Here is a 25,310-nt window from a genome sequence, read left to right as displayed (position 1 = left end):
AAAGCAGGATTTTTGTAGAATGGAATTTCGTGTCCTAAGAATGGTCACTGAGAAGGGGGTCTACAGTTTACCCATCCCACTTTGAATAACTTCTGGTATTTCAGAATTATTGTTTAATCTTTTCATACTTCTTGTATGAAGAATATATTATTTCAAATGCACTGGATTAGTCCAGATATGATGTAACTCGGGCATGAATCACTGTTGTTTAATCCACCTACTCCAAGGAATTGATGTAACTAGAATACCAATCTCAGAGGCATTCCCACTCAAGAGTTAAAATCTGGGTATCCAGGCTTGAAGTCTGCTCTAAAGATATAACAAAAATATACATCTGTTTTCAAGGAGAGTCTTTCTCAGGATTCCACCACAATTTAATAGTATTTAGCGTTTGCAATATCTATACACTAGTCTAGCAGATTTTCAATCAGAGGGCCACATAGCATGGATGTGAGCTGAATGAAAGAAGATAAACCAATGTTAGTTTGTCAATGCTACAGTACTACAAAACCCGTATTTCAAATATTACAAAGTCCATCCTACACGACCCTCATAACTCAGAATTTTAAGATATGAGGACTTGGGCTCCCACAATTCTCCAGCCAGCATGCTGGCTGGGAATTCTGGGAGTTGAAGTCCACACATCTTAAAATAGCTGAGTCGAGAACCAGGGGACGACTCCAGTACGGGGAGGAGACGGCGGAGGGAAAGGGAACTTTTCGGAAACTTTTGCTGAGGATCGAATTTGTTATTATGATCCATTAGGTGTCTTGCACATTAGACCCTTTCAGGACCGTTCCAAGCACCATTAGAGACACCGCGCCAGATACAGATACTCTCCATAGGAAAAGGGGAACGAGCTGGGGCAGAGCGGAGGGGGCGTTGATCGTGGCGCATGCGCGCCATCATGTGACCGCCGCCCCTTCTTCCAACATGGCTGCGCCCAGTTCTGCTGTTCGGAGCCTTCAGCTTGTGCAGGTAGAGCGGAGGGTCTGGGCGGGAGGAACGGGGGAGGTTCGATCCTCGAACGAGGAGAATGATATCCTGATTCAGAGCCTCGTCGCCTCGCCCTGTTACGCGGGACAGCGTAGCGCTGGATCGTTTAATTCAGCTCCGGACCCTGGATGGCAACCGCATTATGGTGTTGCGTTCCTCACCGCAATTCTTCTTTTGCAATACGGCTGCTGGTCTTTTCCCAAGTGAAGTGGAAACCAGTGTCGGGTATCTTTGGCATGTTGGACTTACCTCAACAGAATTCAGATTTTTTAAAAATTGCATCTATACTTAAGTATACTTAACTTTGGGGCCAATTTCCGCCTCTCAGACGCAGCCCGCGATATCGGTGCAAAGGAAACAGTGGGATATATAGAGCCCTGAAATCCAAGGGATAAAAATAGATTGTAAATGTAGCTAATAAATAAAAATAAATGTGATGTTTGGGATTTACACACATAAAGATTTTAGGCTAGCCTTCTTCCAGATAGGCTAGTTTCTTATGTACAGGTATGTTAAAATGATTAGTCCCCCAGAAAAATCGATTGGCCTAGCACTTTACAAATTTAATTATTGTAGTTGTGATTGAATGCTAAAGCATTTTTTGTCTGCATGTAATCTGTGACTGTACAGTGCCATTTATTTAGTGTTTTTTAATTGTATTTTAAACGCTTCTGTGGTTTTTTAAAATAGTAACCAGCTGCTATGAATACTCCCCTGGCAGAAGGACTTAATATATCTTGAAATAATGATACAATCTTTCATGAGACTATTAAATTAATAACTATGGTATCAGAAAATGATAAGGACCACAACTTTAGAGTTAAAAGATGGAGAAACAAAGCTGCAAGTTTGCTGTGAAACCAAAATATGTACTGTGCTTTCTAGAAAGCTAAAAAAATAAGTGATCAGCAAAAGTTGTACAACTGAATAGCTGAATATTTATAATTGAACATAAATTGAATCAAGCTTGATTGGCTCTACTTGGCCATCAGGATTTTGCTTATCACTGCACTGTAACTTGTCAACTTTATATGTTATGAATGGTAAGAGTCAGAAAATAATATAGAAAAGTGTAAAATTAGTATATGTCTCCTGTTATACTGTTGAGCAGTGGGAGCATAAGGATACTGTACATTTTATCTCTGTAAAATGGAGGATAAGAATACTGATACATTTTATCTCTGTAAAATGGATGGAACAGCAGGAAGTGCTCTGTGGTTTGAATTTGCTGAGCATTATAGGGTAAATAATAATACTCTATAATAATTAATATAAAATGATGATGCACAACTTTTTGGGGGGATCAAGGCTCACCTTTTATGTTAGCAACAGTAAGATATTGTATCTGTGGCAGCAGAAACTCTAAATTTGATTTCAGATTATTTAAAGAAATTTAAATCCAGTTTATGATTTCCATTCATTAATCATCCATTTCCATCTTATTTGTTAAAATATACAAGCAGATCCAAACTTTGTAGGGGGTCTAAAAGCCAAAATTTTATGGCTCTTACGTAACTATGATATTAGATTGTTGTAGAACATTCCTTCTCCAAGCATAGAGACTAGGAAATTTATTTGTGGTCAAAAACCAATATTAAGCATAGTACAATAAAATGCAGTCCAATACAATCAGATTAAAAAACAGGTGAAATCACAAAATTAAAGTATTACTACAATGGGTTTAAATTAAATTTATGGAAAGAAGATGAAGTATGGAAGGCAAACTAAGATATATTTATTGATTAATCAGAAAAAAGTGAAGAGCATTAAAAAAGGAAATACAAATCATTTTAGGAAAAACAAATTATCAAAATTACTGAACAATTATTGTCTTGCATCAATAGCAATTGTAAGAAATTTGTTAGTTCTGGAGATATTTCTAAGCTGACGAGTAAAAGGAACTCGTGATCCCTTATCTCTGGGATGTCAAACTTGATTTCATTGAGGGCTGCATTAGGGTTGTGTTTGACCTTGGGGGCTGGGGTGAGCATGGTGGGCATGGCTAGCTTGATGTCACTTATATGGATGCCTGTGGTGGCCCGAGCACTCTGCCAGCGAAATCGGGTTCCTTATCTCCATTTTCAGTTGTGACAGCCTCCTTCAGCGTTCTGCCAGCGCAAATGGAGCTTGGGTGGGTTGCATGTGCCCCTCCGGGCCCCGTTTTTGGCTGCAACAGCCACCTGCAGCCCTGCAGTCCAGCCAAAACGGAGCTCGCCTGCAGAGGCACCCTGCGGGCCGTCTCTGGCTCTTGGGCCTTGAGTTTGATACCCCTGCCTTATCTGATCATATATAACTATGACTTGGAAAAGGAATAATTAATTCAGTGTACCATGTTGTGCAAAAGGCATCACAGCAGGATTTGTGAAACTATTTTGTTTCCTCTAGGGAGCATCAGCAAAGATGTTATAGAAATGAAACATTTTAAAATCTTCCCTCTAAGAGCATAAGGTAAAATGTAGCTTGCTTTATTTATTTCCCATATTTCTGGACTGCCTATCTATCTCTCAGAGTGCCTGTCTCTCAGAGTCACCCAGCAGTATAGTTTTTGAAGGGATGTTCTTTTCTCTGTTTATTCATAATCATAATGGACAAAGAGCCTGGGGATTGGGGGTAGGGGTGAACTTTCAACCAGTGAACAGTAATACAAATCCATGCACCAGTTCTATTTTAATCAGAATAAACACTCTCTCTCCTTAGTGCCACATTAGTTACACATGGAGTCACTTGGAGTAAATTCTTAAGAATTTGGATTTAATCCTTTCCAGAGGGGCTAGGGAGCTACAAAGTCCCAACTGAACACCTCAAAAAAAAGTTGCACATATGCCTTAGTCAAATGAAATTTTAACACTGTTGGGATATGCTGTGCTCTTCTAGAAAAGTTGATTTTAAGGCATTTTGGATTTTATAGTTTTGGTATGTGCTATAATTGTAAAAACAAAGAAAAATCATGCCCAAAGAGTTTTTAAAAGATTATTTTTTTTTAGCCACCAGGCAAGCAGTCTAGGTCACTTTGCAAAAATTAAGGCTTTAATTTTAATGTCATTATTTTAAGTCATTATTTATTTAATTTATTAAAATTTATTTTTTTTAATCAGTGGAATGGCTTACCTCCAGAAGTTAGAAGTGAGTGCTCTATCACTGAAGAGATTGTATGATATAGGGCAGTGGTTCCCAACCTTTTTTTTTGCCCCGCAACCCTAAAGAAATTTCACTCGAACCTCGCACCCCCTGAAATTTAGACTTTAGGAACTACTGAACGCGTTAAATATATGGTAGGATTGAATCTTTACAGGTATGTATGTGACGGCCACTAAATAACAATACTTAACTCTAAAATGAAAACAAAGTTAATCCATTGCATAATAAATAAAAATGCCAACATATAGCCAATATCCTATTGTTTATCTGGACTTTTCTCGCACCCCCTGGAATATCGTCTCGCACCCCAGGTTGGGAACCCCTGATATAGGGTCTCCTGCTCGAGCAAGGGGTTGGATTAGAGCAGGGGTCGCCAACCTTTTGGACCTCAGGGACCACCAAACTCATAATTTTAGATCCCAGGGACCACTAACCGGTTCTGTGGGCATGGCCTAATTTTTGGGTGTGGCTTGGTGGTCATGTGACTGGCTGGACATGGCTTGTATGTAAATACTATAAATATTTATATAAATATTGAATTTTTTATAAAAAAAAGAGCAACTTTTACCCAAAATAAGGCAAAGCAGGCAGATTGAGTTGCTCACAGAATCAGATTCATTCAGAGATCTATCTATCTGCCATCGGCTACCTGAGTCTGTCACATAAAATTTGCTTGCAAGCAAACTCAAAAAAATTAACTCACAATACACCATGCATGTAAATATTGAATTTTTTATAAAAAAAGAGCAACTTTTACCCAAAATCAGGCAAAGCAGGCAGATTGAATTGCTCACAGAATCATTCAGTGATCAATCTATCTGCCATCGGCTAGCTCAGTCTCTCAAATTTGCTTGCCGTGAGTCTGCACTGAATTTTCTTGCAAGCAAACCTTCAGTCCTAAGGGAGGTTCGGCTGTGCTGAGCCGAAGATCTAAAGACTAGCTAGAAAGCAAGAAATCCAACCATTTCCTGCTTCCTAGCTAATCTAAATCTCCTAGCACAGCAGAACAGATGATGGTCAGAAAAAGGAAAAATAGCAATTTAGCAGGCAAGTTTACCGAGTAAGGAGTGAGTGGGCGGGGAGGGTTCCCACGGGCCATGTGGGCGACACAGCCATGTGTTTCTGCACAGCCTGGATTAATTTCTTTCGGGGGGTGCTCTGGGGGTGAGATTTCTCTGCGGCCCACTAAAATTTTCTCGCAGCCCACCGGTTGGTGACCACTGGATTAGAGGACCTCCGGGGTCGCTTCCAACCCTGTTATTCTATATTTTACATTCTTAAGTGCTTCTTCAAAACTATCAGGGTCTGCAGCACTATCTTAAAGCACTATACTGTGATGAATGAAAGTGAATATACACGTCCCAGGATAATGTTGCTGGATCCAATCTGTGTCAATCACCGGGACCAGAGGTTTAGCTTTCTGAGCTTTTGGACTCATTCTGGAGCCCACCCTCAGAAAACCTCTCTGTAGCAGTGTGTGTTACTTTTTGGCTAATTTTTTTTTTTTGGAGGGGAGTGGTGTCGATCCAAATTACTTATTTTGATCACAAGCAGTTTGAAATTGAAGAAAAGGGGAACCAAAATACATCTCTTATTCCTCTTCAAGTTGGATTTTAGTTGATACATGCCTCACATGCTACCATGAAACTTTATTCTGGAGTTCTTATGAACCCGGCTTGATTGAATATTTTGGGCCAGATGTTGCAGAACTAAGGCGTGATCAAAGATAAGAGTGTCCAGCTCTAAAACCTGCCTGCTCATTTGTCAAAGTACACTCTGTATTGACCCAGCTAGTTAAGTTTTTAACTGCCTCAGTTATTAGCTGGAGATGAAACCAAAAGGACCTGAAAAAATAATAAATAAATTAAAAAAAACCTTGGTCCTGGGGCAAGAGGATATGAGATTGAGACCAGAGATAATGACTCCAATTAACTCATTCCTGTATTTCAGTACTTTTCATTTTTATTTTCTTTGACTAATTAGCACCATTCAGATGGAGTTCAGGATGCAGTTTCTTTTGAACTCTTCATTGTTGGCAATAGTTGTATTTCAAGATGGAAACCTCTACATTGGGATTACTGTGGAAAATAACAGTTTTATAATAAGGTATAGCTCTATCCATTTAATGTAGGTCTCTTGCTGAGAAGACATATTATTTAAACTTCAGTTTTTCACTTGCTAAATCACTCTTGATTTACATGTCACATTCACAATCTATTATATAGCATAGATTAGAGTAAGACTATTGGTAAAGATATTGGATATTGGATAAATTTCTGGACTTTTGTTTGCTTTCAGTTTCTAGTTTGTGACAACATATTCATAGAAATATTCTTATGTGAAGTGATCTAAATTTAAATTATTACACAAATTACTATGTTTCATATGCATACACCTTTACTGCATTTAAGAAAAACAGCATTAAATTTTTAATTATGTTCAAGAAATAAAATTTCTGTCACTGGGAAAGGTTTCTAACTACTGCATATTTCTTTTTTTACTCTATGGGCTCTGTTAAGGAACTCTCATTTTATGTATTACATAAAACAGTGGATTAAAAACCATGAGTTGCCTCACTTTTCTATGCCTAGTTAGTTTATGTTTATTTATGTGTAGTAATGTTGAATAAATTATTTATTTTTGATTTTCTAAATGTTGTCTGGCAGATGATATCTGTTTCTTGATAGATTACATTATAATTTACAAATAAAAAGCTCTGTTGTTATTTTTCATTCTTTGGGTAGTTTATTTAGGCAATTTCCCTTTTTTAGGAATGAAAGGAAACAAAAGAAAAATGACCAAAAGTTTTTTTTTTGCCAGCCAGAAAAATATTTCTTATTCTTATTCTCATCTAAATAAGTGGATTTTTTTCATAGTATTTAGTTGAAATTGTTATTACTGCATTAATAGACTGGTTGTTATTTTGAAGCACAATTTGAAAAATATGTACCTTTATTTAAAGATAAGACAGTTTCCAACATCTTGTTTTGTTTGTCCTCATGATTTGCCTTTGCTTACTGTGGCTTAAATTCATACCCAGGAAACGACCAAAACCATATGGAATTCTGTGATTCCAATTACAGTAAAGGACAAATAAGAGGATAGTCTAAGCATGATTTTTCTGTTTCCTGGGCTGCTGCTTCTACCTCATTAATCAGTGTTCAAATGGTCTAAGAGAAACAGTTTGCTGTACTGCCAGCATAGCAGCTTCATAGCGGCGGCTTCATCCCTTTCCCCACCCCCTGTATGCCTTCACAGTGGGGAAAACTAGAGAGGGAAACCATCAATCTTCTTTGTCACAGATGTCAGCAGTGATTCGCTCCCTTCTTCCTGTGTTGTCCCTCACTCCCATGCATTCATGCATAAGCACACACCACCTGTATTTAGAATTAGCTTTCTTCACCTGCTCTATGCCACAGGCACACGTTATGGGTATGTAACATTCCAAAATGCAAGCCAATTGTGATGGCATAGAGAATTTTGAATAGTACTTTTCAAAGAAAAGGCCCGTGTACATGGTTCTATGCCAAAGCTTGGGGCCCCAAGTATGCAAAGGAGCCTGTCTCCTGTCTGGGTTAGGGAATGTGGTTGTAATACATTTTTGGCTGCTATATATATTAGTTATTTTATTTTTATTAATATTCATTGCTTAGAGTTCTTTGTTGAAATGGGTGGCTATACAAATAGACAGACAGAGAGCGATGGAGGGAACGAGCAAGGGATAAGATGGGATGGACAGATGGACAGACACAGTAATGCTTACTTCTTTATTTATATATCATATTTATTGACCACCCATCTCCCTCACAGAGTAACTCTGAGTGGTGGATATACTTCTTCATATTTTAACCCCTAGCAAACAAAGCATTTACATAATAATTACAACATAATTTCAGTAAGTGTTTTTAGAATTATTTAATTAATGGAAAGGCTATTGTGATTTGGATGTGATTGACATGTCAAAGAATTGAAATAATGTATGTTGGAGTCAAGGGGAACAAGAAATGAAAATAGGGTAAAAATTTCAGAAATGCAGATTAGATTTTTGTTCTTCAGCAAGTCATCAAGAATATATGTAAGTGAAAATATGACATGATATATTTGTTCATTTGGACAAAGAATATAAAGTGTATATAAGACTGAAGTATGGAATATTTGTAGTGAATATGGAGATGAAGGTTGATTGCTGAATATGATAAAAGCAGAAAAAAAGTGTACACAAGAATAATTGACATACTTAGGAAATGGTCAACACTGAACAGAAACTATTGTAAGACTGTGTAATGTTTCCTTGGGTGTTTAATTTACTTATGAATTAATGCATATGGAATGCTATATGCAATATACTATAAAATGTCAGGAATGAATGAGAATTAAATATAAAAATTAATGATCACTATGGAAAAAAGTATGTTGAGATGATTTGGTCATGGAGAGAATGCAGGAGGACTGAATTGCCAAACAAATGCATAAAAGCAGAGGGGATAGGTCAAGAGAGGACTAGGAAAGTGATAGTTAAATGGAGTTGATGGGAACTTTTGAAAAAGAGGTGAGAAGAATAAAGAAAAAAGGCAATGTATCTACCAGATAAGAACATTATGGAAGCCAGTTGGTTGTAGGGATAGAAAGTTATGAAAAGATACACTGAAAAGTATTGATATAAAACTGCTAGGACAGTAATTAATCTGCTGCAAATCTATACAACCTCTGTCTTCACTCTGTACCAAAGGACTGAGCAACTCTGTTCAGAATCTAAAATCCATTGAGACATTTTCCCATGTAAAAATGGCTCTCGTCTGACTTTGCATTTCTTGCAGTTTATGTTTCCTTCCAATGGGAGTTCCTCTCTCTCTAATCCTTTACTGACTCCAGATCTTTTGAGTATACAGCTCTAATGCCTGACCTCAACATTTTAGTGAAGCACATTCCAGCTCCATGATTTCATGACACCAGGCTGAACTCCCTGCTAGGCTGCCTTCTGACTCTTGCTGGGTGGATAAACAGTGAACAATGCTTATAGAAGACCAATCTGCTAGGTATGGCTTTAGTACATTGGTTTCAAGAATTCTCTTTTATTCCTCTCAGTCAACTGAAATGCTTTATGCTGCCTGAATCCTTCACTAATGAAGAATCAAAAATAGAAATAGCGTACAATACCATTCAAGAAGAAATTTTACAAACAGCATAAGAACAAACTTCATGATCTCATCACTTAGTTTATCAAAAATGTTAGCCACCTACATCCTTCCCGTTTTACTATCATATCAGACAATTTGTATAACTGCAGATGTTATTCCTTTTTCAGGAATACAGAACCAGGTTTAGATGTTGGCCTAGGAATGGGGGGACTTCCCATTCAACTCTGGTCTCAGCTTTACAAGCTCCCTTGGTTACTACGGGCCAACTACCTCAAAAGGAGGCCAGGGGTTGTTTGGAACAAATGAGATGAGAGATCATGTTGTAGTCTGCCTTAAACTTTTGTTTCAAAGGCAGAATAAGAATCAAGTATTATCCTGTTGTGCCTATAGAGCAGTGATCCCCAACCTTTTTGACGCCGCGGCCCGGTACCGGCATCAGCTGGGCGCCGCGGCCCAGTACCGGCATCAGCTGGGCGCCGCCATCTTTTTGATGAAAAAGTGCTTCCGGTGACCTCACGGAAGCACGTTTCATCAAAAAGATGGCGGCGCTGCTTCGGTGAGCTTTTCCGGGTAGAAATGGCTTTCTGCCCGGAAAAGCTCACCGAGGCGTAGCGCCGCCATCTTTTTGATGAAAACGTGCTTCCGGTGAGCTTTCTACCCGGAAAAGCTCACCGGAAGCACTTTTTCATGAAAAAAAGATGGCGGCGCCCAGCAACCAGCGGCCCGGTAGGAGTTGTTCCGCAGACGTTGGAGACCCCTGCTATAGAGTATCTTCACTGTTCTGTAATCAGTATTAATTATCTTTAGAATTTAAAATTTGCCGCCTCTTTCTTAAATTTTGTTGAAATTCTAGTCATAGTGCTTTTAGCTAAATTTGTTCCTCAGGAAATAGTACAGTAGAGCCACTTCGAAATATATCTTCTAGGATTGTAATTGAAGTCCATTCTGGCTGGATGACTTGCAGGTGCCCTCTGTATCTGCAAATCTATACAATTCAAATGAAACTGAACTCCTGAGTAAACGTAAATAAAACTATGCTGTTAATCACTTGGTGCGTCATTTAATCTATTTCTAAAACAATGTTTCACCCTTATTTTTTTTAGTGGTATGGTTTATTAACAAATTAAGTTTAAAACAAAAGTAATTTTTTCCTCCTCTCTCTTTTTCTGAAATAGTGAGCCTTGCTTGCAATTCCCTCCTGTTAATAAGTTTCTTCCACCCAAAATTCCAAGCTGGGTAGAGACACCTTTGCTGCAGATGTCTTGGAAATGGGAAATAGCCTCTTAAAGCCATTTGTGCTTATCAGGGTTGTCTGCTGTAGTCTTTGGGTGATACTGAATGGAGAGGGGAATGAGCTTCTTTGATTCCAAGCTCTGAGAAGGGCTATGGGGAGGTAGTGATTGTAATTTGGAGGAAAATGGGATTCTTATTAGAAGCCCTAGCAATACTTTCACCTCTTCCCAGCCTCAAACACTGGCACATGGAAAATATTTAAAATAAAAATATATCCAGTTGATTTGGAGGTATAGGGGATGTTTGAAGTGCAATAGATCAAATTCTGACAGCCTGGATTGCTGAGAGGCTGGTCAAGCCTTAGAGGCTGGGCGGGGAATAAAGCAAGCTTCCTAAGATGTCGTAATTTAACTAAGCCCTACATATGTAATTGTTTTAATCTTTTCTCCCAGAACTTAGTTGTTCCCAGGCGTTTAATCATTTTGGTTTCTCTCTGAACTCTCTCCAGATTATCAATATGTTTCAGTGTTGAGGTATCCATAATTGGGTTACAGTATATTAGATGTGCTTTTTAATTCTGCGTGTAATATGATCCATCCTTAATCTTTTTTATTATTATTTTTAAATAGAGGTTTTAAAAATGTGCTACAGTGTGGCTATCCTACATGTTTAATGAACCATTTTCCCTGCCTGCCTGTTCAGGTTTCTGTTCAAACACAGAAGTGACTTTTCTACGTTTTCATAACAAAAGAGGGCATGAATTCAAGGTGCCCCTTTCTGAGGCTGACACTAATCCACGTATGCAACGCTATCTCATCTAGCTATCTAGTCTATCTTGGAGAGGGGCCTGCTACCTCTGAATGACTTTTATTACAACTTTTATGTATTAACATACCTTGGATTATTATTTTTTTTAAAAAAAACATGGGCCTTATATTTAGCTATGGGGTCTCCAACAACACTTTGCTGTGCCACATAAATTTTGAAACGGAGCTGAGTTTCAAAAGTACATTATGTGTTCAAAAAAGTACATTATGGGTTCAAAAAAAAAAGGAAGTAAAAACAAATTATTCTGGATGAATGGAATCCCTGGAGTTTTTTTTTAAGAGCAAACCTATATCCTAAAAGAATGTGAGGTTTTAAAAAATTCTATTACTGCTAGAAGTGGTGAGCTTGGCACCAGGATGCAGATTTTGGGTGCAGGAGCCCTTTTTAGCTTATAGTGCATTTCTAGTCTTTGCTGTGTATTTTTCAACATTAAATAACTTTTTCAGCAGAAGTGATAATTTAATGTGAATGAAATTTGCTCCATCATTTCATATGGAAGGTAAAGTTAAAGCGACCACCCAGGAAGTAGCTTGACTCTTGAGAGATGGAACTGTCAGACCTTTACTGATGATTGATGATTTGAAATGATTCCTTAAATAGCCTAATACCATGTTATAGCCCAGGTTCTTTTTCAAAGCTTACGAAATAATCCAGTTCTGTTTAGACAGTCATACTTTAGGCTTTCCATTTTGTATCTACAAGCAAGCTTTTCTCTGAAAGGAATCAGTGGATGGGTAGTGCTTAAAAGACATCCAGGCAACCAGAGAATGAGATGGTTAGGAAAAAGAAATTGAATAACTAGAAGTTGATAGGATGATGCTACAATAAACAATGTGGTGACTACGTATTTTGCGACAGGGGCTTTGAATTTTGATCCCAGTCTCATCCATTTTTCACTCCATTCTGTCACTAAAGAAAAGTGTAGATTGCTAGTACATAACTTCATTTTCATTTTCTCTTACAAGCAATGTGTCCATTGTTACTTTATACTGCAGTGTTATTGTCTTTCATAATACACAGAACAGCAAAAGAAAAATTGCCTCTAGCATTAGGCAACCTTAATATAAAGGAAAGAAACTGAATAGGAAAAAAGTAGATTTGCTCTTCCATCACCTTTCTTTCAGATCAAAATGAAAGCAGTGACTAGGCAATATTTGGATTCATTACTGTATGAATTTTGTTTACTTTGCTGGAAAAGTTTAGATTTAAGCTGTTTGTAAAAATAGCACAAAAAAAAAACCCTATAGCAATAGCAATAAGACTTATATACTGCTTTACAGAGCTTTACAGCCCTGTGTAAGAGGTTTACAGAGTCAGCATATTGCTCCCAACAATCTGGGTCCTCATTTTACTGACCTCGGAAATATGGAAGGTTGAGTCAATCTTAAACCCCATCAGGATTGAACTCCTGGCAGTGGGCAGAGTTAGACTGCAATACTGCATTCTAACCACTGCACCACCGGGGCTCTATACTACCTTTTAGTATAAAGTGGTTTTTAATGGGCAGCCATTGTGACCTTATTTGTGCTGCTCCCCAAACTTGTTGGATTCATCTGAGCTTTATGGGAAGAAGAGCAAACCTGCATAAACTATATGTGAGCTGTCAGTGATAATTTCCCTATATCTATACCTATGGTTATGGTTTTCTTGCAGAACAAAGGTCTGAAAAGAATTTTCTCAGGAATTCAGCCAACGGGGATTCCTCATCTGGGGAATTATTTTGGTGTCATCACAAGCTGGGTGAAGCTACAGGAAGAATGTAGTTCTGTATTATACAGCATTGTGGATCTCCACTCCCTCACCATTCCAAGAGAGCCAGCTGTTTTAAGGGAAAGCATCCTAGACATCACTGCTGTTCTCCTGGCCTGCGGCATAAACCCACAAAGATGCTTCCTTTTCCAGCAGTCCCAGGTCAGTCTCTTCCTCTGGAGGTTTCTGCATGGTTTTTCTAGATCATACTATATATGTGTATCTTTATGCTGTTACCCACATATCTACATCAATATTCAAAGGTAATTTTGAATAATCCAGAAGGTATTTCCTATGGAAAATGGACAGGAAAGATTATCAGCCTTTTAGGGGATCTGCTTCTGGGCTCATTAACGAAGAAATCATTTTAGCCAGTTACAATGTTTGTAATGAAAGGGCAGGCAACTATGCTTCAGAGTGTTCATCTGGCTTCCTTTATAGATAGCCCTGGTCTATATTAGAGACTTAAATGGGGAACGGAGAATACAGTAAAACACAATTTATTGTGAGGCTGTCTTTTTATGGTTTGATTATTTGCACAGCAAAGTGGAAGAAGAATTCCGGTAAGGAAAAGAAAGGAGTTCCATTCTGGTGTTAAATTGCAATGGTCCAAAGAAGACATAGGAAGAGTCTGCTTGCTGTAGCTTTGGCGTGGCATCTGCATCTCTGGGATCTGGAGAGAAAAGAATTGGTGCTGACAATAATAGCAGCAAAGGCAGGAGGGAGAATTAAAAATAATTTTGCATTGTTTATGAACTCTGGAGTAACATTTGTAAAGAGGAGGTTCTGCATCATTCAGGCAGAGTTCACGGAATGAGAACCTCAAGTGCATGAAGAGAACAGACGCCCTGAAGGTGGAAAGCTTAAAACTGAAACACATTCTATGCTAAATTGTGATTGCTACAACCAAGATTTGTTGAACAGGCTGCAGAGGGATTCAGTTTTCATAACACTTGGAGCCATAAACCATTGATTATATAATGCAATAAGCCAGAACCAAATAAACTACATGGTTTAGTACAGTGTATGAACACAAGCTAAGTGCAACATGGTATTTTTCCTCCATGTGTGGAACATAACAAATTATATTGAAGACTGCGAGCATGCTTTGCAGTTGCTCTTGCATTTAAGTAACATAGTAAAATGTTACTATGTTCATTTGCTTATTTTCTGCTCCTTCCCTTCCCTTCCCTTCAAAGCATATAATTCTCTTCATGAACATTGATTCTGCCCACAAAACAGGGTTCTGCCCACAAAACAGGAATGTTTTGTGCCAGTGAAATAATTTGCAAAATACCTGCATTGGGGTGAATTTTATTGTTCTGGCTTTAATTTGTCCTTACCAGCAGGAGGCTGACTCAAGTGGTCACACAGAAACTGCTGATCTTATATCTGGTGTTCATCGACTGCTTCTACAAACACAAGGCTCCTAGTGCTTTCTTTTCAATGCCCCAAAGTATGCAACTTGGCAAGTCAAGGCAGAAGCTTGTATGAAAAATAGACATCTTACATGAAAAAGTTTTCCAAACACTCTGTCTTTATGAGAAGCTTCTTTAATTTGTCAAAATTTTAATGGGTCCTAATGTTTGTTTAATAATAGTAAGAAAGACAAAAGAAGCTTGGATAGTGGATGTGACAGTACTGGGAGACAGCATAATAGAAGAGAAAGAACTGGAGAAAATCTCAAAATGTGAAGACTTGCAAAGAAGCAGAATGACTTTGGCAAAAGAAAGCAGAGATAGTTCCAGCAGTAATAAGTCTAGTCCCTAATGTGGTGTTCCAACAGCTTCATCAAACAAAACAAAAACCCAATACCAGCTGCAATGGTTAAAATAATTAAGAATCTCCCAGGAGAAATTGTACACATCAAAAGAGAACTAGAATATATCAGAAGGGAACCATTTGGAATATTTGATTTTAAATTAACACTGTCTCAGAAGAGAAGAGAGAAAAGAACCAGTGGGAGACAAAACACACTGCATTCAACAAAAACATTCTAACACAACCTGACTAAAATATGTTTAGTAGAGTATATGGATAAGTCAGATTGCATCTTCTTTACCTGCTATTAATATTCTTTGCTCGTTCAATGGTTTTTACAAGAAATGAGAGGATTATCTTCTTTGGAATTAATGTGCCAGATTTTTTTTCTTTTTCAGAATTAGTAGTTCTGTACTGACACAATACAGAACCAAAAATACTCTTGAACACAGAATGACAGATTCTGCACACAGTTCCACACCGCTACTGTCTGAGCTCCTGTTTTTGATTGCAGATTCAAATTGACACAAATGTGGTTCTCTAGCTGAAGAGTGTCATTTTCCAGAAACAGAGCTGTAGAATTTTGTTTGAATTTGCTGCCACTAGCTAATACTATTTTTCTGACCATTAATAACTATCTTTTTTAATAGTCAGGCAATGTAGTGCTGATAATCAGAACTTTGATTTAACTGTTTCATAGTTTCTATTATCCACAGATTTTTGATAGTTTGGATCTGAGTTATCTGGAACGGCTATTTGGCTCTGAATCTCATTGGCTGAGTTAAAAAGGAAAAAATCTGGAAAAGCTGCCAGAGGGATACATATGTGAAATCATTCAACATTAATGCAACAGTCAGCTTATTTGAAAAATGTCATTTCTTAGAAAACTATCCAAAGTAGATTAGATTAACAGGAGCCCACAGAAAATATAACTTATCAGAATATATGAGAATTTACAGTCAGAATCCAAAGATAAAGGGAAGGCATTGATCAAATAACGTTGACCAGCAAAGAAAAAGGCTAGGGTTATCTGTCCTGGAAGACAAATAATCAAGAAACAGTCTCAAAACTTTATGCAAAGGGTTGTTGGTTATTCCTGTTGTTGGTTATTGTTATTATTTCAGAAAATCAACTATCTCCATGTTTGGACCAAATAAAATTGAAATGTGAATAGCAGAATAAAATGAGTATGAGAAAGAGAGTACATTAAAATAGAAATTTACAGATCAGATCTAGGTGCTCATTAATACGTAGTCAAAGCTCTGGGGATCAGTAGAGGATGCGATTTTGGATGATCACATCTTTGGCAAATTCAGCTGGGTAAAGTACAGTGGAATTTATAACATTTTATAATACTTCTACATATTTTCAGCTTATACTGCAAGAAAGATTTCCAGAAGAATAAGTATTCTGATCATAAGCTTTCCCTTGATTCTGGTTGTTTGGATATGAGATTAAACTGGTTGATTTTTGATAAGAGGGGAGATACCTTGTAGCAGAGATATAAAATATTGGTTTTGTCTCTTTGTATATTAAGGTCAAGGACCAGTCTTAAGTACACATTGGGAAATGCTTTTAAGCTCCAGGCTTGCTCTAAATGTCTCCTAATTTGAGAGTAGGAGACAGCCAGAATGGTTTAGGATCCAACAGCTGAAACTGGCTTCTCATCTGCACTTTGCCCAACTACCTTTCATAGACTTGGAGAATGATGGGATTGGAATTCCTAACCTAGCTTTGCCCTTCAGAATTGGGAGTTCTTTCTCTAACCTCAGAGGACAGAATCCTATGGCCTTTAGGATGGTACCTCAGAGGCTCTTGCACTCATCCTTTTGATATTTTATCAATTGGTTAGGCATTAAAAATCAAATAAAAATCTAAATGAATTATTTAAAGTCAAAGATTACCTTAAATATTTTTGATGTGATGTACAAGTAAGGCAAGTTATAGTTAACACAGATCAGCAAGTTGAGCTGAGAATATATTTTTGGGAACTAAAATAACCCAATCCATGGAATAAATAAATATAAGTATATGTGTGTGTGTGTGTGTGTGTGTGTATGTATAAAACCCTTGCCTTTTATTTGGAAGGATATCTTCCAATTGATGTTGAGTTTTTATAAAACCACAATGTACTTATTTTCGTCTATCATTTGTTTCAGGTGCCTGAACATGCTCAGCTTAGCTGGGTCTTAGGGTGTTTGATAGGAATCCAACGTCTAGAACATTTTCCTCAGTGGAAGGTAAGGTTCCATTGAGAAGACAGAGGTGAGTTATCTGGGAAGGTTATTTTCCATCAATAGCCCATTCTTCACAGCAGTAGCCCATTCTTCTGCCTGTGCATAAACATAAAGAAGAAGTGGGAATGCTTGATGATGTGGCTGAGATCACTAAATATTTGAATCCTCTATGTTCCAGATTTTTTTTTTAAATTGCACTTTCTGTAGGCTGCTCCTTTAAAGAATTTGCTTAAGTTACTTTCTGATTTTGGACAATATTCTTATAAATCATGCAAATGACCTTCTAATCTATAAATAAATAAATAATTTCTCAGTTTATGGAAAAACAACCTGTCCTAATGATGAGTATTTTATTCAAGATCAAATAATAAAGAGATTAATCAAGGTTATGTTATTTTTCTACCACTAGCTTAAGAAGGCCAGTCAGACCAGTGGAGCGACAGTTGGGCTCTTTACCTATCCTGTCCTTCAAGCGGCAGATATTCTTCTCTACAAGTAAGAATGACCGTTTTTCTATTTGCAGATGGAATGCCTGTAATATAACGTGTCGGACAAAAGTTACAGCTGAGTTATTGAGAGCATCCAACTCCCTCCAACAAAATGGTATCAACCATGGAGCAGATCCCCTGCCCTTCACCTTAAGAAGTGTGAATTGTTCTGTAGCAGATATTATGGAGGGTACGGCTGAAAGCTTGGAAGGAGAGCAAAATAAAATTCCCTTCTGCTCCAGCTTCTGTAAACTATCAGCAAATCTAATTGTTCTATTTAGCACTCTGGAATGGAGTGGAGTGGCGTGGCGTGGCGTGGCGTGGCATGGCATAGAATAGAATAGAATAGAATAGAATAGAATAGAATAGAATAGAATAGAATAGCAGAGTTGGAAGGGACCTTTGCGGTCTTCTAGTCCAACCCCTGCCTAGGCAGGAAACCCTACACTACTTCAGACAAATGGTTATCCAACATCTTTTTTAAAAATTTCCAGCGTTGGAGCATTCACTCATTCTTCAGTTTTCTGAAGGCGTTTGAAATAAGCAGGTAAGATAGGCACAGTTTTCTTTTTCATTTGAAAGGTCAACACATGTTCCTGTTGGAGAAGATCAAATCCTCCACTTGGAGCTGACTCAAGATACAGCCCGCCAGTTCAATAAGAAGTATGGGGAGTTCTTTCCAGTACCCAAAGCCCTTTTAAGTGAGTAAGAAGAATAGCAAAAAGCACAACAAGCCGCTGGTTGAATAATATCAATGTGTTTTGGATGGGGTGGGATAGGATGGGATGGGAGGAGGATTGGGCAACTATCAAAGAAAAGAAAGTTCAACCATGAACCTTTTTGGCAGTCCGAAATAAATATATGTCATCATTCCAACTGGGAAAATATTTGTAAGGCCACAAAAGCTATAGGAAAGGCTGCCTGTCCGATCTAGAGAGTAGCTTGGTACTTCTGCATCTCGTGTCCATCAAGCCACTCTGCATCTGATGAAGTGAGTTGCAGCTCACAAAAGCTGTGGCTTAAATTAAAAATAGGCGAGTCTTAAAAGATGCTACCAGACTGTTTCTGATTATACTAGACTGACATGACTCTTTTCCTATATTATGTACAGGTTGTAATTTCCTATTTTCTTTTGATTGTAGCCTCGGCAAAAAAAGTGAAGTCCCTTAGAGATCCCACCTCAAAGATGTCAAAATCAGACCCTGATAAATTAGCCACGGTGTGTATCACGGATAGTCCTGAGGAGATAAAGCTGAAATTTCGCAAGGCTGTGACGGACTTTACCTCCGAAGTGACGTACAATCCCGAACATCGCCTGGGAGTCTCCAATCTTGTGGCTATTCACTCTGCTGCCACAGGGCTCAGCACAGAGGAAGTGGTCCAGCAGAGCACTGGCCTGGATACAGCCCATTACAAGGCAGCGGTGGCCGAAGCGGTCATTGAAAAACTTGCACCGGTCAGGAATGAGTTTAAGAGACTAAAAGAAGACAAAACTTACCTGGAAGAGGTTCTGTCATCCGGAGCAGAAAAAGCCAGAGAACTTGCAGCTCCTGTGTATTGGGAAATTAAAAGATTGGTGGGGTTGAACTGAATCCAAGAAAAAGTAGCTATCATCTTTCATTACTTCAGTATGTCCCATGACTTCAGTCCTGTTTTGAGGATCCAAAAGGAGATTGATTATCAGATTGTTCCCTCACAGGTCTTAATTATTTTAGAGCCAGGCTTGGAGGCTGCAGAGAGCCAAACCACATGCAGTACAGTGAAGACATCTAAGTACGGTTTAGGGTGGAAAGCTGAATCTGCTCCAAGGGCCAGGTTTCCCACCAGATAGATGATTACGTGGGGTGGAACTTCTGGGCGAAGATGCCCTTTCTATTTCTGCCATGCAACGGTCTCTTTGGTCCACTAGTGGCTGCAGTTAATTATTCCTAGGATCATTTGAGTGGTGAAGACAACTGTAGCTGATCTAGCTTTGATCTGCCCTCGGGGGCAAAAGATGGCAAGATATTGAGAATTAAGATCTTTAAGGACTACCTTGCCAGTCCAAGTAAAAATGCTGTGAAGCCAGCTCAGCTGAAAACTGTTCTCTCAAAGTATTCCAAGCAAGTTACAACACTGTTGTTGAGACTTTTTACAAAAATGATCCCACTTTTGTTATTTTTATAAATAACTCAAGGCACTGAACATACCTAAAAGACCTGCCTCCTTCCATTTCCCCACAACTCTGGGGTGAGTTAGGCTGAGAAAGAGTGGCCTGCCTAAATCACCCAGCAGGTTTTCATGCCTAAATCAGGATTAGAACTCAGTCTCCTGGTTTACAGCCTGGTGCCTTTACTAGACCAAACTGGCACTTTGTTGCTCCCAGGTCTATGCCAGAATAGCAACCTTCCTGAGAAGAAAGACAAAAATAGAGCAAAGCCCTGAGGGAACTTCATGCTGAAAGAGCTCAGTGAAGTGATGGCTCTTGTCTTAGGGGAAGAAGGAAGTTCCATCTGGTTTGTGGTCCCAGGGACAAAATGGGGAGAATAGATAGTTCAGAGTTTGAAGATTCCTTACTCACTTCTTTTATCTTTTCCTTCCTCTTTCCAGTATGAAAGCTGCCCTAGATAACCTGGGCTTATGTGACAAAAATGGCACACAATGCTAAGCAACGATGTTGCTTAGAATAATCTGCCTTCCTCATGCAGGCTTTGGTTGTTCCATAAGAGAGTTTCTCGGGGCATTTTATTCTGTGACAGAGTTTATGAAGATAGGAAGTGGCACTTGTTTTCTAATGAAACGAGTTTTGGGAAAAGTCAGCCACATATATCTCTCTGGATATTTGAAAAAGGAGTGCTGAGTTTATAACTTGTGTTCTTTCTCAGAACAGAGAAGTTATTCCTTCCATTCCCTAAGATGTGAATCACATCCGTGCATCTTTCTTCTGGTATGTTTGCAAGTTTATTTGAAGTGCAGCATAACTATGGAAAACAGGACACCATTCTTATACTGTGGATGCTTGGCAGGCAGAACAGCCTCGGCTTTATGAACTTAAGAGTTTTTTTCATGTGCAGCCAGACTGGTTCTGAAACAGACATCTTCACGTTTTTGTGCCTTATGTAAGAGTGTGAGCAAAAGACTACAGCCCGAGCCAGGATTCCCAAACAGCTGCATAGCAACTCCAATGCTCTCTTATTTTGTTTCATGTTTACTGACTTCATAGGAAGCCCTACAAACTCCAGAGCCAGTTTTCCAGTGTCATCCCTTTAACGTTTAGCATTGTTAGATCATGGTCTTGAGAAAAATCCCAAATGATGTGGGAGCAGCCGTAAACCTATCCAGCCAATGCCTCGTCATCAGGTCTCTATTCTTCACACCCTGCCTGCAAAACTAATTCTCCTGTAAGGTTCCCAGAATTTGTGTGTAAGCATTCATGAATACATAAAAATCCCTTCCCTAGCCCGTTGTGTGGAAGAAGAGGGTATGTTTCTATTGTATGATGATATACCTCTGGCTGTTCCCTCTTTGAGGGAGATGAGCGGTTCAACAATGTGAAATATAAGTAAGTAAGGAAATATTCTACCCAGCTATAGCACGATCCTGGTTGTGCCCTGTGGCTACACGGCCAGAGACAGCCCAGAAAGCACTGGCCCAGCCGGTCAGCACCTCTTGCAGCCTGCCAAAGAGCTGATTGGTGGGTTCCTGGGAAAGTGGGAGGTAAAGGGCAGGATGCTAGCATCTTCTTCTGAATTGCCATCTGGAAACTGTTTACACGTGGGCTGCCTGCTAACCACAGACAGATTCAGCTCTCTATCCAGACTCATCAAATGGTGGTGTTTGAAAACAAACTCAAGCTCTTCATTTAACCATTTTAGCTCTTTAGTGGGATTAAATTCTCTCTTTTGCAGGCTAACTTAAACAAATGTTTACTTTTGTGTGCAGATCTCTCTGTCATCCTCAGCCACCACTGGTTCACTTTTCAGTGTCAAAACTGTAAAGGTCCTATGAGATAGGCTGCTGCAGAGAAGCACTTGGGGAATTCAGTGCTTTTCCTGCACTCTGTAATCTTTCCCAATTCTCTTTAAACTCAGGGCATTGACACGAATCCCCCACATAAACTAATATGAATTGATATAATGGAAAGAGCTGTTGGGCCCGTTATCTCATTCTAAAGACAGTGAAAGATGAAAACAGTAATAAAATAGTAATAGACATCTGTTGCTGAATGAACTGGAAACTCTTGTTGGTAAAATGATTAAAATGCTGGTGAACGGGAAGTAAGTTTTATTCATTTGGATTCTTTATTTTCCATACGCTGTAAAAGCAGTGAGATTTCTACCAAGCATCTCATTATTGTCAAGTGTTTTTGTTGCACTGCATAGCTAAACCTTTGATAATTTTGATACAGATTAATGATAGCATGCTCCGTGCAATGTGGTAGCAGCAGTCAGGTGGATGAGGGAGGTTTTAGGAGAGCTCCAATCTCAGAAAACGCAGAATCTCAACCAAAAAGCTGACAAGCCAAGAACGGTATTTTAGGTCCTGAACGGTATTTTTCCCCTAGAACTGGGAAGCTAATCACTGGCTGGATGATTAATGAGACACAGCATATTGCTATAGAACTATATTCAGCTATTTTCAGGAGAGCAAGGAACACATGCTGTCTTTTAGAAAACGATAGGATGAAAACATTGTGCAATATGTGATGAATAAAACCTGCACCACAATGTTCTAAAGAAACACGATTCCAGGAAGTCACAGCATAAAACGTTGAAATATTGCTTGGTAAAGTTATGGCCTATTAAACCCAAGGTCCTGCTTTTGGGATAATAAAGCACCTGGGCTTCTGTGAGACCTTATTTTGTTTCAGAAAATCAGCAAATCAAAAATCAACACACAAGTCTACTAGTCTTGCATCTTACCATGCTGGCATAAAGAAATATCTCTTTTAAAAATACTCAGCAAAACATTACCTGCATCATTTCTCCTATTCTCCACTTTAAAGCAGTAATGGCAGAGAGGGCACTGAAGATTTACAATCCCCACTTTGTAATCCTAAAAGTGTCATTCAGAAAACAGCTGGACTTTGGGGGGGAGGTTTCCCTTCTCATCCAAGAGGCTTCTTCAGTTCTGCTGAAGAACTAAGAAAACCCTTTTAAACATCACCTTTGGGACAACCATGACCTGGATGAATGAGAATCTCCACAGACATTTCCCCGCTTTGTACTTCACTATGCTCATTTCTCTTTTTCTTCTATACTTGCAAGAAGTATAGAACCTTGCATGAATCGTTGTAGTATTAAGTGTTAAATTACTTGTTTAAAATAATTTAAAGATGAACTTCTCATGAACCCATTAAGACAAGTTGTGTCTTGCCTGGCTGACTGCTCGGTCTGTTCAATCACCAGAAATGGCTTGTCTTGAAATTTTGTGTCCCCATTCATTAAGTTCACTACCTCCCTGCCAGAGCATTAGGATGTCCCTACAGTTCAGTGTTAACAACAGGCATGCATCAAAAAATGTACAGACATATACACATAACAGTTTTCTATTGAGCATTTTAATTCCATTTTAATGGAATAGCCAACACCCAAGAAGACATGCTCAGGATCCAAAAAAGATCTTGACAGACTTGAACAATGGGTGTTCTTCAACAAAATGAAATCTAATGTGGAAAAAAGCAAGGTTTTATACCTGGGCAGGAAAAACCAAAGATACAAGTACAGATTAGACAATCCTGACTCAAAAACAGTAACTGTTAGAGGGACCTTGGAGTGCTAGTGGACAGTCACTTAAATATGAGGTAGCAGTGTCCGGCAGCAGCCAAAAAAGCAAATACAACCCTTGATTGTATAAAAGCAGAGGCATAGAATAAAAACCATGTGAAGTATTAATACTGCTTTAATAAATCCTTAGTAAGACTATACCTGGAATACTGCATCCAGTTTTGGCCACCACGCTACAAAAAAGATGTTGAGTCTTTGGAAAAAGTGCAGAGAAGAGCAACTAAGATGATTAAGGGCTTGGAGACTAAAACATAGGAAGAACGGTTGCAAGAATTGGGTATGGCCAGTCCAGAGAAAGGACGGACTTGGGCTGACATGATAGCAGAGGGGCTGCCACAAAGAGGAGGGGGGTCAGTTTATTTTCCAAAGCACCAGAACACAAAAAACAATGGATGGAAACCAATCGAGGAGAGAAGCAACCTGGAATTAAGGAGAAACTGCCAAACAGCGAGGACAATTAACCAGTGGAACAGCTTGCCTTCAGAAGTTTTTGTGTGCTCCAGCACTGGAAGTTTTTAAGAAGAGACTTGTCTCAAATTGTATAGGATCTCCAGCTTGAGCAGGGGGTTGGATTAGAAGACCTTCAAGGTCCCTTCCACCTCTATTCTTGATTGATTGAAATTTTTCTACTACGCCTTTTTGATACAGATATCTCAGTCCTCTCCATCCAGCACGCATGCACAGAGTTATCAGACATTTCAGTTGGCCTTGGAATTTAGAAGCACTAACTGGTTCCCACTGGCAGCAACAACAATGGGGAGCTGTTGCCTGAGATGGCCACCAGGGGGCAATATCATCTAAAATGCAGCATTTCAGTGCACTCCTAGAGGACAAAATGGAGTGGACAAAATAAATTATTTTATGGAGCAAACAAGGGTTTCTGATTCACTTTTCTTTGCCTAGAAAACTCTGGATAATCAGAAATGGACTTGCATGCAAAAGGGTTCAGTCTGTCTAATATGAAACAAATTCCTTGGTTGACTACTGTATACTAAAAGGTAGCTGTGATTTCATCCAAAGTACCATTTGATTGATAGATTGTGATTCAACACTGAAGAGAACTACTGAAATCTGAAAAATTGCTACTGTTTCACACATTACAGATCCTTAAAGATAGGAAGGCTGTTGAGCAGAGGTGGTATTCAGCAGGTTTTGACCAGTTCTGGAAAAAGGGTAGCGGAAATTTTGAGTAGTTCGGAGAATCGGCAAATACCACCTCTGATTGGCCCCACCCCCATCTATTCTCTGCTTCCCGAGTCCCAGCTGATTGCTGCGTCTTCTTTTGTTGCCCTGCATAGGAGAACGGAGCTGGAAAGCAGGCTAGTGGGGTGGGGGAGGGAATGGGATTTTGCAGTATCCTTCCCCTGCCACACCCACACTCACCAAGCCACGCCCACAGAACTGGTAGTAAAAAACGTTTGAATCCCACCTCTGTCGTTGTGTATATACATTAACAAGGAGCTTCAGCCAAACTGGATTTGCAGGATATGGACATTGCCTGGAAAAGCACTGCTTTCTGCACAGACATTTTCCATTTGTAGCTTTGCAATATAAATGTGTGCTGGATGCTGGTTTAATGGCTGAAGTGATCTTCCTTACTGCTCCAAGAGAGTCTTTGGCTTGCAACATTCCAAATCAGACCAAGGCTGACCTTTGGAATTTAATGCAAAGGATATTTTTAGAAGCAGAGAAATCAGAAACTCTGGCTACTCTGGCACAAACATGATCATTATGCAAGTATGTACATTTAGGGAAAAAGCCAATGGTATGTTTCTCTTTTCTGTATATACTTTCATGTCCTTCTAGATATATGGAACAGTTCGGTGTTAATTAGATACATACCGAAATGTGACCTATACAATAACAACTTTCTTAGAGCTGAGAGAAGAGAGGCTACTTGTTCAGCCCTCTACCGTACAGCTCCTCGCTCCAATCCATAAAAAGGTGCTTTACTTCAGATCATTTCCTGAGGCAATG

General features: G+C 38.9%; 1 protein-coding gene and 1 long non-coding RNA gene across 2 annotated transcripts in view; one reads left to right on the top strand and one right to left on the bottom strand.

Annotated features, from left to right (window-relative positions):
* The first annotated feature begins 887 nt into the window (after window positions 1-887).
* On the top strand, window positions 888-21,824 carry WARS2 (tryptophanyl tRNA synthetase 2, mitochondrial). Its single transcript, XM_026675411.2, has 6 exons — window positions 888-978; window positions 12,987-13,244; window positions 17,003-17,083; window positions 17,490-17,575; window positions 18,151-18,269; window positions 18,711-21,824. Exons 1-6 carry the CDS (start codon window positions 934-936, stop codon window positions 19,157-19,159), a joined length of 1,038 nt encoding a protein of 345 aa, XP_026531196.1. The 5' UTR covers window positions 888-933; the 3' UTR covers window positions 19,160-21,824.
* LOC148132386 (uncharacterized) overlaps window positions 19,087-25,310 on the bottom strand; it is a 26,571-nt gene continuing 20,347 nt past the window's right edge. Inside the window, exon 3 of the long non-coding RNA XR_015747935.1 lies at window positions 19,087-19,217. This is a non-coding gene — a long non-coding RNA (uncharacterized LOC148132386). The remainder of the gene's footprint in view (window positions 19,218-25,310) is intronic.

This window comes from Notechis scutatus, chromosome 2 (assembly GCF_049901735.1).
Source record: "Notechis scutatus isolate UNSWTSFEM ecotype Mainland chromosome 2, rNotScu1.2, whole genome shotgun sequence".
Lineage (NCBI taxonomy): Eukaryota > Metazoa > Chordata > Lepidosauria > Squamata > Elapidae > Notechis > Notechis scutatus.
Note: the sequence above shows the minus strand (reverse complement) of the source record. Positions and strands in the feature narration are given on the sequence as shown.